The sequence below is a fragment of the Meles meles genome, chromosome 4 (genome assembly GCF_922984935.1).
Source record: "Meles meles chromosome 4, mMelMel3.1 paternal haplotype, whole genome shotgun sequence".
Classification (NCBI taxonomy): domain Eukaryota; kingdom Metazoa; phylum Chordata; class Mammalia; order Carnivora; family Mustelidae; genus Meles; species Meles meles.
The window spans coordinates 86,323,949-86,335,955 of record NC_060069.1 but is presented as its reverse complement, the minus strand read 5'-3'; the positions used below and the strand labels follow the sequence as shown (position 1 = coordinate 86,335,955).

The window sequence follows — 12,007 nt, the reverse complement described above, 5'->3', positions numbered from 1 at the left end:
ATTTTGTTCATACTCTTTCTTTTCAACATAGGTGTCCATCTTGGTCAGAAGATGAAACTGTCTGCGCCCGAAATGTTAACAACGAAGTTCACTTCTTTGAGAACAACAATTTTAGTATGGATATATGAACTAAGTTTATTATTTACTCTAAGTGTATATAGTTTTATTGCCTTATATAGCATCATAGGATTCTCCTAAATACTGTTAATATTTTAATAATCATTGTTACATTAATTCATTTGGATAACTTTTGTAAGTCTAAGTGCCAACTAAAATTCTACAACAAAGATTTTTTTATAATAAGCTTTTATTATCTAATAATCGCTATTAAATTAAAATACTTGCATACTCTTTCTGTGTTTAGTTGCTATCAAAGTTCTGTGATATGGATTTTTAAAATGTTTTATTATGTAGAATTTGAAACATAAAAGTCAACACCTAGTCCCAATAACCTTCAGTGCATTGCCAGTCCTGCTTCATCCATACATCTCTCTACCTAACATCTTTCTCTCTTACTCTGCTAAAGTCAATCCTAGACATAGCATCATTTTCCCTATAAATATCTCAGTATGTATCCTTGAGGATTAGGGCTCTTTAATTTTTTAAGACTTAGCCACAATACCATTATCACAGATTATAAAATATCTGGTCAGTATCCAAATTCTAATAATTACAAATGTTATAATTTTTTTTAAACTTGGGCTCCAAATAAGGCTCCTCACATTATAAATTGGTATATATATCTTTAAGTTTCTTTCAAGCTATCAGTTCCCACTCCCATCTCCTCTGCCCCCCATTGAGATTTATTAGTAAGGAAACAAGGTTACTTGTCATATATTTTTCTCATAGTTGAATTTTGCTATTGTATCCTATCCTATAGTTTACCATGTTCATTTGTCCCCTAAATAGCTTCTTGGATCTAGGACTGGTCAGCTTCAGATTCTTCTTTTTGGGGTGATGAGGGCAAATCTACCTCATAAGCAGTGCTCAATTCTTTTATCAAGAAGAATTACATCTTATGGTCTTTAATTTTGTAGGATTAGCTGACATTAATGTTCAGTGCTTCGATCCATTATTTTATGAGTGGTTACAAATTGTTAATTTTCCAAGTCTCCCCACCTCCCCTGTCACTTGGAAGCTATATTACTTTTATAAAGAGAAATTCCCCCATCTACTACTTGGTTACCTAGTGGGACATTTATATAAGAAAGAACACTGTTTTCTTAAAATCATCAGTGGTAGTTAGATGTGCAGTCCCATTACTCACCATGGTCATCCAGTTAGTAAGTGACTGGGTAGGAATTCAAATCTAGGTCTGTTGTTCCCACTCCATATTTTTTCCACCATACATAACGCCTTACCTACATGAGACTGTAATGAATAGTATCAATGTGTAGTTAAATTAATCTTTTATAATGCAGTCAGAATTGATCATGTTCCTATTAGCTTCTCTCGTCCATCTAACACTATTTGCTTTTTTTCAGACACAATTGCAAATAAATTGCATTTGCAAAAAATTAATGATTTTGTGTTATCGCCTGGACCTCAACCATACAAGGTAATTTCTTTGTTTTTGTTCATGTGGAATATAACTAGATTAAACCTTTTCCTGGTTCTTAGTGACTGTAAAAACATGTCCATCTTAGTTTATGTGCCTGAAAAAACTAAGTAATGATTTATATGTATTTCAGGTGGCTGTCTATGTTCCAGGAAGTAAGGGTGCACCTTCATTTGTTAGATTGTATCAGTACCCTAATTTTGATGGACCTCATGCAGCTTTAGCTAATAAAAGTTTCTTTAAAGCTGATAAGGTTACAATGCTATGGAATAAAAAAGGTATGATAATTATATTTCATTTATCAAATATTGACATATTCCTGTATGTTTAGAAAAAAAGAATAGTGATGCTTATTTAATGAAAATGTGCTCTGTTACATTTTTTGGAATTTTTTTCTTATCAATATTAGGTTAATTTGTGTTTTAAATCTAACTAAAGTTTTTACTATTATAGCTACTGCTGTGTTAGTAATAGCTAGTACAGATGTTGACAAGACAGGAGCATCCTACTATGGGGAACAAACACTGCACTACATTGCAGCGAATGGAGAAAGTGCTGTTGTGCAACTGCGTGAGTATTCAGTTGACTTCTTGTGATGAAACAATAGAGCACTGTGCCATAAAGAGGATCTAATGCAAATTCTTGATCACATGATAAAACTCAAATATTTTAATAACCTTTAAAGTAAAATTTCTCTTAATTAACAAACTTAAAATCATCCCTAAACATAGATTATTTTGACAAAATCCAGTTTATTTAGTTCTGGGGAACTTGTTGAGTGAGGTAATGTCATTGTAGTATTCTCTAGGGACTTACTTATTATGACAGTAAGTTGGTCTAGTGAGTTTAGCACTGTCTTCAGAACTGAGGAATGTTACCATTTCATTTTTGTTTTGATGAACTAAATTACTGAGAATATTACAGTTCTAAAATTTGACTTTTCATTTTGAATTGAGCATGTAAAAATAAGGTACTTCCTTATAAAAAACTTCCTTATAAAAAAAAACTTTGTATTCTGAAGTCATCAAGGATTCTACTATAATTTAATATTGTGGAAGACCTAGTCAGTGTAACTGATCAAAAGAATAAATACACAGTTTTGAAAGGAGAAACAGAATCATATCTGTGCATGTACATGAAGTCACAATATAAGCAGCCACTTGAAAAACATAATGAAAGGAAAGATCCTATAGAAACTAACAAAAGGCAAGAAATATATAGGACTAATGGGAAGAAAACTTCAAAACTTCTAAGAGGCAAAATGTGACCTTTATTAAGAAGAGTTTCATAGGGGCACCTGGGTGGCTCAGTAGGCTAAGCATCTGCCTTCGGCCCAGGGTCCTGGAATGGAGCCCCACATCAAGCTCCCTGCTCAGCCAGGAGCCTGCTTTTCCCTCTCCCGCTCCCCCTGCTTGTGCTTGCTCTTTCTGTCAAATAAATAAAATCTTAAAAAAAAAATAGAAGTGTTATGAAGATGTCATTTCTTTCCAAAATAACCTAAAAATTAAAAAGCCAAGGTTTGTTGTCTTTTTTTTTTTAACTAGATAAACTGGTTCTAAAGTTGATTTTTTCCTCTTTTTTTTCTAATCTTTTTTCTTTAATTTATTTGAGAGAGAGAATGAGTGAGCATGAGCAGGTGGAGGGGCAGAGGGAGAAGGACAAGCAAACATCCAGCTAAGCAGGAACCCAAGACAGGGCTCATTCACAGCACTTTGAGATCATGATCTGAGCTAAAGTCTGATGCTTAACTGATCTGCCACTCGGGCACCCCAACCTTCTCTTCTAATCTTGAAAGTGAAAAAAGATTTTCTAACATGGCAGAAGAATAAGGGAAAGCGAATATATAAAATACAGATTTCTACATGGGAGGAAGAAAAGCCCATAAATTAAGCAAGACAAAAAAAAATTGGGGAAAAATTTTTAGACAGACAAGGGATGAATATGGGAAAGGTGAATTTTGTTACTCTATCAAGTAAATCAGTAAAAGAACGATAGCTGGAGAGAAAAACAAGCATGGGACAGTAAAAAACAGTCCACAGAAACAAACGAAATTATGTATAAATATATTAAAAGGTGCTTAGTTTATAAGAAAAGAAATAGAAAGGTTTTTCTCTTAGTAGCTTGGCAAAGATAAAAGTATGAAACTACACAGTGTGAGAGAGACTGAGGGGAAAATACGTACACTTAAGAACTGCTCAAAAAAAAAAGTTAATAATCTTTAAAAAAATGCTTTTGATAATGTAAAATGGTACAGCTTCTCTCAGGGGCATTTTGACTTTATCAAGTAAAGGTACACACCTTTGAGCAGCCAGGTTCATTCCCGCAGATGTGTTTGTATACGCTCACAGTTGAGAATATACAGGAATACATTACCACTGGAAGAGTGAGGCAGATCTTAATGTGCTCATATGGAAAAATCTCCAAGATAGAGTACTAAATGAAACAGCAAAGAACTTCAGTGTGAGTGTATATATGTGTTCAAGAGAGATGCTTAATTTCAACAAAAATATTTTAAAAATACAAAGAATATAATAGAGGGTTGCCTTTGTGTGGAGGGACTTATTTTGTGGCATATCATTTTATATAATTTGTATTTTTATTACTATGTCCCTATATTACCTTTTCTAATGAAAACTAGCTTATTAATAGGACTAATAATGTATGTTTCTATGAGCCTACATTGCCAAAATGTTTAAAAGAAATTAACGTAAAGCATTAATTGCCATAGTATATCATATAATACTTTAATTATAACATATCTTGAAATTTTTGGATTTTTTTTTTACTGTTTGACATGTTTATGAATATTATATAGTTATAAGTTGGCTAATAAATATTGTATTCATGTAATGATTTATTGCTAATTTGGGTCTTATATTTTTTTTTCTAGCAAAAAATGGCCCCATTTATGATGTTGTTTGGAATTCTAGTTCTACTGAGTTTTGTGCTGTTTATGGTTTTATGCCTGCCAAAGCGACAATTTTCAACTTGAAATGTGATCCTGTGTTTGACTTTGGAACTGGTCCCCGTAATGCTGCCTACTATAGCCCACACGGACATATATTAGTACTAGCTGGATTTGGAAATCTGAGGGGACAAATGGAAGTATGGGATGTTAAAAACTACAAACTTATTTCTAAACCAGTGGCCTCTGATTCTACCTATTTTGCTTGGTGCCCTGATGGTGAGCATATCTTAACAGCCACGTGTGCTCCCAGGTTACGTGTTAATAATGGGTACAAGATTTGGCATTATACTGGCTCTGTCTTGCACAAGTATGATGTCCCGTCAAATGGAGAATTATGGCAGGTTTCTTGGCAGCCATTTTTAGACGGAATATTTCCAGTAAAAGCAATAACTTACCAAGCAGTTCCAAGTGATGTACCCAGTGAAGAACCTAAAGTTGCAACAGCTTACAGACCCCCAGCTTTAAGAAATAAGCCAATCACCAATTCCAAACTGGTAAGCAAAGTTTTACTACCTTGGTGGGAAAAGATTTTTCAGTGCGTGGAGTTCTGGAGACCTTTTTCTCATGCATTTTCTTGCGTTACTTAGTACCTGATTAGAATATTAACCCTAGAGTAGAAATCATGGAGGACCTACTGCTGAAGATTGTGAACAGCTAGCATTGTCAAGTTGACAAAGTAGTCAATTGAAAGCAGTTCACGTTTTACATATATGGGAAAGAGAACGGAGTATAACATACTGGCTTTATAGAGATCATGGGCTCAAATTCAGATGCCTGTCAGGTGAGGCTGGTAATGTAAGGCTTTGGTGACTGGGGGAGAATGGTGAAAGGGAGAGACCATGCCCTTTTTAAAGGTCACCGCAACTACACAGCAGCAGCTGATTGTTTCCATAGGAGATTTGGGCACAGTTTGCCAAAATGTTTGATTTTTCAAGACAAAACAAGTCTGGATTCTTACATAAAATTTCTCAATTTTTAAAACACTGTTGGTCAAACAAAACGTATTTGTTTTCCTTAGGCTGTCCATTCCCATCTATATCATAAATTTAGGACCAGAGCATTGGTCAGATTCTGATCTGCTTTAAAATGTTAGCATCTCAGAGCTCAGGGGAAGCATTTACTAATGACCTGAGTCTCTGGGATGATGTTAAGGAATAAAGTTGTTCTGCAAGAATGAACAATAATATTACTAGTATTATAGTGGTGACCATACAATCGGTGTAAGTTGGAACCAAGTAAATAGGCCTATATAGTCACTTAACTATTAGGCAGTCAGGGAAGTAGATACTTTTTCAGAGGATAAATATTCCTATGCCTCCCTCGTGCCACTCCTAACCCTCTCAAAAACAGAAGAATAGCCATCCTCCACAAAACCTAGCAGTAGTCTGTAACTTCTTGACTTCATTGAAGTGTCCTGTTTAAACATTCTTGTTGTTTTATTTACTAAAAACATATAGAAATATATGAACAAATTAAGCCCCATTTATGATACTTGGCATTTAGAATAAAAAAAGAGAGGTACAATAGTCTTTGGATTTGTCTTATTCTCTTATTAAAATGTTCCTTGCCTAAGATAAAAACAGAAACAACCTCAATATATCCTAGCTTCTAAATATCTGTAAGGTTGTACAAGAGGAATAAATTCTAAGTCAATATGTATTTTTATTCTCTGATTCATAAAACTAATTTGTTTTGATAGGGAGAGGAAGAGAAATAAACTTTGAAAATAGTGATAAAACTTTGTAAGAACTTCTAAAAAACCAGCATTGTTGTAACATTTAAGATTTCCACTAAATTTTTGTTTTTGTATGTGACGTGGTGATTATGTGATCCTATCAAATCATTTTAGTTGAAGGAATTATATGCCCAGTGAGAAATTTTTGTTTGTATCAAATTCTAGAAATGAGCTAAGTGGCAAAAAAAAATAGTCAAGAAATTAATAGAAACAAAGACATTCTTGTAAATAACTTCACAAGGGAAGAGGGTTAGATAGCAAAAGGGACAAAAAAGAGATGGGATTTTCTCTCAAGAAAAACTTCCTAGCTTTTTTTTATAAATAAAAATTCACAAATGAATTCTGTTAAGTATTTCTTGGCTTTCCAAGAAACCTTCACTTTTATAGTATATTCATTAAAACAGTCTGGTACTATTTGACATAAATGAAAAAACAAATTTTACTAATAGGGATGAAATTATGGTGGGCACAGTACTAAGACCAGAAAAGCTCATGATCCGTAGTAGCCATGTGGATTTTTTGTGTGTCTGAAATGAAAGTCCATCAGTGACTACATAGTGTACATAGTATAGAAGCCTTATTACTCGTCCTTCCTTACATCATTTTTAATTGCTTTGCCATTTTTTTTTTGACGTTCTCATGACTAGAAGCTTCTCACCCAAAGCAAGGTACTGTAGGAGAGCCCACTGTGGAAAGAATTTTGATGTATAAAATACATGTTCAGCAAATACTGCTGTCTTAACTAATGTTGTATGCAGTGTGGATAACAAAGAAGTGAAAGAGACTTGCCATCACATTGTCTGTTCTACAAATACTCAGTTACTTGAGGTAGAGCATGTACACACCGAGACCTTTGATGACCTGAAATAGTTGATGCAGCTAAGTTAAAGTCACAGTATGGTTTCTTATTTCTTCTTCCTGTACCTTCAGTGTTTGAGCCCTGCCCATCTCCTTATAGCACTTACAAGTACCACAGAGATCTGAAATCTAGTACTTAGGAAACTTCATGGAGATCTGGTTCTTTAGATGTGCTGAGTATGATAGTCTAAGAGACAGTTAACACTGAGGTAACAGCAGTTTGGAGGGAAATCAATAAGTAAACGTGAACCTGATAAGAAGCTGTGGTGCGACCACCCATGCTCCATGTGGCCTCAAGCAACTGTGGAGATGACTTAAACCTGTGTATATATGGTTTTTTTTTTAAAGGTTTTTTTATTTATTTGACAGACAGAGATCACAAGTAGGCAGAGAGGCAGGCAGAGAGAGAGAGAGGAGGAAGCAGGCTCCCCGCAGAGCAGAGAGCCTGATGCGGGGCTTGATCCCAGGATCCTGGGATCATGACCTGAGCCGAAGGCAGAGGCTTTAACCCACTGAGCCACCCAGGTGCCCCTGTGTATATATGTTTTTTATTGAAATATAACTGACATGTAGAATGATAAGATATCTAAGTGTACATCATGGTGATTAGATATATGTATATATTGTGAGATATAGTTAATTAATCTAGTTAATTAATGAATCTACAACCTCATTATTATTTATTTATTGTGGTGAGAACATTTGAGTTCTCAGCAAATTTCAGCAATTTCAGTTATATGATACAGTGTTGTTAACCATAGTCACCATGTTTTATGCTAGTTCCTCCTTGAGCCTATCCTTAAGTGATCCTTTCTGTTGTGGAATATAGTTGATGGATGGTTATATAAATATCTCCTGATGGAAATGATTTTCTCTTATTATTATAGTCTGACCAGTCATTTAGTTTTTTTGAGCTTCCTCATTATGTTAATCCTGGATTTACAAATATACAGTTACCACTTGCTGTTTGTTTGTTTTTTTCCTTCTGGTCTGTTTTAGTTTTTAATTTGCTTTTATTTTTAATCTTCTAATCTCTGATTTTGCATGTAAAGACCTAGCAAGTAATTCTTTGTGTAAAGAAAGCAAATGAAGTAACTGGGTTTCAGTTGGCAGTAGTCAGATCCAAAAAGAGCCTGGGAGAAGCTATTGTTAGTATCTGATTTCCTATGAAGCGTATGGCAGTAGTAGTACTAAGAAAAGTTCCATTGTTTTAACAAAACTATACTGTGTTTTGCCAGCACTTGTATAACTGAAAACCATCATATATCCACTAATAATAAGATCCTCATTAAATCCATCCTGATAGTTGGAATGTGCCTGCTACTGAGTTTTAAAATAGCCTTTGCCAGTGATCTTAAAATAAATTTAATAAAATTTATCCCACAGTAACAAAATTGTATAATTTGTGATGCATGTTTTTAAAAACATGGATTCCATTTCACAGTTGTTTATTTTACATTTTCCACAGCATGAGGAGGAACCACCTCAGAATATGAAACCACAAGTAGGAAATGATAAGCCATTATCAAAAACAGCCCTTAAAAATCAAAGGAAGCATGAGGCTAAGAAAGCTGCAAAACAGGTATTTGGGACACTAATCATTTTGAAACAAAATAAAACCAGTTAAATTAGCTTAATTTAAGCGTCAAAGTTTAAAGATTGTAGTCCTAAAGACTTGACTATTGTGGGTTTTTTAGTGTGTGTGTTTTTTTTTCTTTTAAGATTTATTTATCTATTTGAAAGCAAGCGTGTGTACATGCACATGAACAGGGGCAAGGGCAGAGGAAAAGGGAGAGAGAGAATCCTCAAGCAGACTCCCCTGCTGAGCATGGAGCCGGACAATGCAGAGCTTGATCCCAGGACCCTGAGATCATGATTGGAGCTCAGTTCAGAAGCCGGCCACTTAGCCAATTGAGCCACCCAGGCACCCTAAGACTTGACTACTGTGTTATAAAATGTAGTTGAAGTTAGACTTAAATAACCAGAATGTCTTTCTTTTGTGTTTGCCTATGATTTTCTGGGTAGTTCTGTTTATATAATGAGGCAGCGAGGAAACTGGATCAGATCTTAAAACCTGAAACCTTAATGGGATTACGTAGTATGTTACTTGTTATAGACCCTTCTGTTGGAGCCTGTGTGAAGTGGTATGGTTTGCTCTCTGAAAGCATGTGTTTGTTAAGAGAGATCAGAATTACATGACCATAAAGCCATTTTGTTACTCAGTATTACATTACTGTAGGAAATTGTTTAACTGGGAGTCTAAACAGAAGTACCCAAAACAATGGAATTGTTCTAAAATAATTTTTTTTGTGGTTTTATTTTATTTTATTTTTTTAAGATTTTTATTTATTTATTTGACAGAGAAAGACACAGTGAGAGAGGGAACACAAGTGGGGGAGTGGGAGTGGGAGAAGCAGGCTCCCTACCGAGCAGGGAGCCCAATGCGGGGCTCTATCCCAAAACCCTGGGATCATGACCTGAGCTGAAGGCAGATGCTTAATGACTGAGCCACCCAGGCACCCCTTTTCTATGTGATTTTATAGCTAAAAAACCAAACTAGTGTAATAATTGATAAATGACGATTGTATATGGCTTACAGTGATAGTGCAGTCAGCCAGGCTAGGAGTATCTGGTAGTGAAGTCATCATGATCACATTTTTAAGATTCAGATAATGCAGTCTTGCTAGTAATGCTGGAATTTTGACATATCTTGGTTGCTTATGTTTTGGTAGGCAGTTACTATTTTAAGTCATAGAATTGTATTATTCAACCAGTCTGCTAAAATCTGAGCTTTAAAAAAAAAATCAGAGTGCTCTTTTGTAGTTGATGTATTTCATCTCCAGAGATAATCTTTAAATAGGTCAGGTTTAGGTCATTCTAAGCATAATGATCTATTCCATGTATTTGACTTGTATAAAATCAGGAATTGTCCTTTCATCAGTGTGAGTAGAAATCCCTTACTGGCCCTGAATATTACAAGTTAGTAGTATCCTTTTAAGTACTGGTAGATTAGAGTTTTTTTTTTTTTTTCCTAGCTAATATTTTCAGATGTAATTGACAAAAATTTTTAAGTGTACAATGTGATAAGCTGTTATAGGCAAACATTGTGAAAAGATGCCCACAATTGAGTTTATTAACACATCCATCACTTTACGTATTTGCTTTTTGGGAGGTGAGGACATTGAAGTTCTCTTCTTTAGCAAACTTCAGTTCTGCAATACAGTATTATTGCACGTTATATATTAGATCCTCAGACTTTATTCATCTTGTAATTAGAAGTTTGTATCCTTTTACCAGTCTGTCCCCATGCCCCCCACTCCATAGCCTCTGGCAACCACCATTCTACTTTGTTTCTAAGAGTTTTACTTTATTTTTAATAGAGTCCACATATAAGTGATACCATGCAGTATTTTCTTTCAGTCTGGCTTATTTCACTTAGCATAATCCCACCATGTTCATTCATATTATTGCAAATGGGAGGATTTCCTTTTTTTTCCTTCAAATATTTATTTATTTATTTATTTATTTATTTGAGAGAGATTGGGAGTACCCACTTAAGAGAACACAAGCAGGGGGAGCGGCAGAGGGAGAGGGAGAGAAGCCGACTCCCCACTGAGCAAGGAGCTCAAAGGAGCTCAAAGGAGGCTCAATCCCAGGACCCCAGGATTGTAACCTGAGCTGAAGGCAGACACTTAACCAACTGAGCCACCCAGGCACCCCTGAATACTAGTCCATTTTATATGTATTTTCCACCTTGGCTATTGTGAATAATGCTGCAATGAACACAATATAGGTTTCTCTTTGAGATAATGATTTTGTTTCCTTTGGTATATCTCCAGAAGTGGGATTACGGAGTCATACAGTAGCTCTGTTTTTAGTTTTCTGAGGAACCTCCATTCTGTCCATAGTGGCAGTATAAGATTCCTTTTCATTGAGATGTAAGGGCTTTCTGAAGCCCACTCAACTTAAGAATCTTATTTTTGTAAATGATGTTTCTTCCTCTTTATTATAAGATTATTTATTTATGAGGCGCCTGTTTGGCTCAGAGGGTTAAAACCTCTGCCTTCGCCTCAGGTCATGATCCCGGGGTCCTGGGATTGAGCCCCGCATCAGGCTCTCTGCTCAGCAGGGAGCCTGCATCCATCTCTCTCTGCCTGCCTCTCTGCCTACTTTTGATCTCTGCCTGTCAAATAAATAAATAAATAAATAAATAAATAAATAGGGGGAAAGGATTATTTATTTATTTATTTTAGAAGATTTTCTTTAAATTTTTATTTAAATTCCCGTTAGTTAACACACAGTATAATGTTTCAGGTGTACAATACAGTAATTGAGCACTTCCATACATCACCCAGTGCTCATCACAACAAGTGCCCTCCTTAACCCCCATCACCTATTTAACCCATCTACCCCACCTCCCCTCTGGTAACCAGCAGTTTGTTCTCTATAGTTCAGAGTCTGTTTCTTGGTTTGCCACTTTCTCTCTCTCTCTCTCTTTTCCCTTTGTTTGGTTTCTTAAATTCCACATCTGAGTGAAATTATATGGCGTTTGTCTCTGACTTATCTCACTTAGCATGATATTCTCTAGCTCCATCTGTGTCATTGCAAATGGCAAGATTCATTCTTTTTTATGGCTCATAATTCCATTGTACGTATATACCACATCATCTTTATCCATTCATCAGTTGACGGACACTTGGGCTATTTGCATAATTTGGCTCTTGTAGATAATGCTGCTATAAGCATTGGGGTGTATGTATCCCGTTGAATTAGTACTTTTGTATTCTTTGGGTAAATACCTAGTAGTGTGATTGCTGGATCCTAGGGTAGCTCTATTTTTAACTTTTTGAGGAAACTCCATACTGTTTTCCAGAGTGTCTGCACTAGT

At 35.3% G+C, this 12,007-nt stretch overlaps 1 protein-coding gene across 2 annotated transcripts in view; it reads left to right on the top strand.

Moving 5' to 3' along the window:
• EIF2A (eukaryotic translation initiation factor 2A) overlaps nucleotides 1–12,007 on the top strand; it is a 34,550-nt gene that overhangs the window by 17,411 nt on the left and 5,132 nt on the right. For both annotated transcript variants that reach the window (XM_046001536.1, XM_046001533.1), the window contains 6 exons: nucleotides 32–114; nucleotides 1,485–1,558; nucleotides 1,692–1,836; nucleotides 2,012–2,128; nucleotides 4,449–5,020; nucleotides 8,588–8,701. In XM_046001536.1, coding sequence (XP_045857492.1) covers nucleotides 32–114; nucleotides 1,485–1,558; nucleotides 1,692–1,836; nucleotides 2,012–2,128; nucleotides 4,449–5,020; nucleotides 8,588–8,701 — 1,105 coding nt within the window. The remainder of the gene's footprint in view (nucleotides 1–31; nucleotides 115–1,484; nucleotides 1,559–1,691; nucleotides 1,837–2,011; nucleotides 2,129–4,448; nucleotides 5,021–8,587; nucleotides 8,702–12,007) is intronic.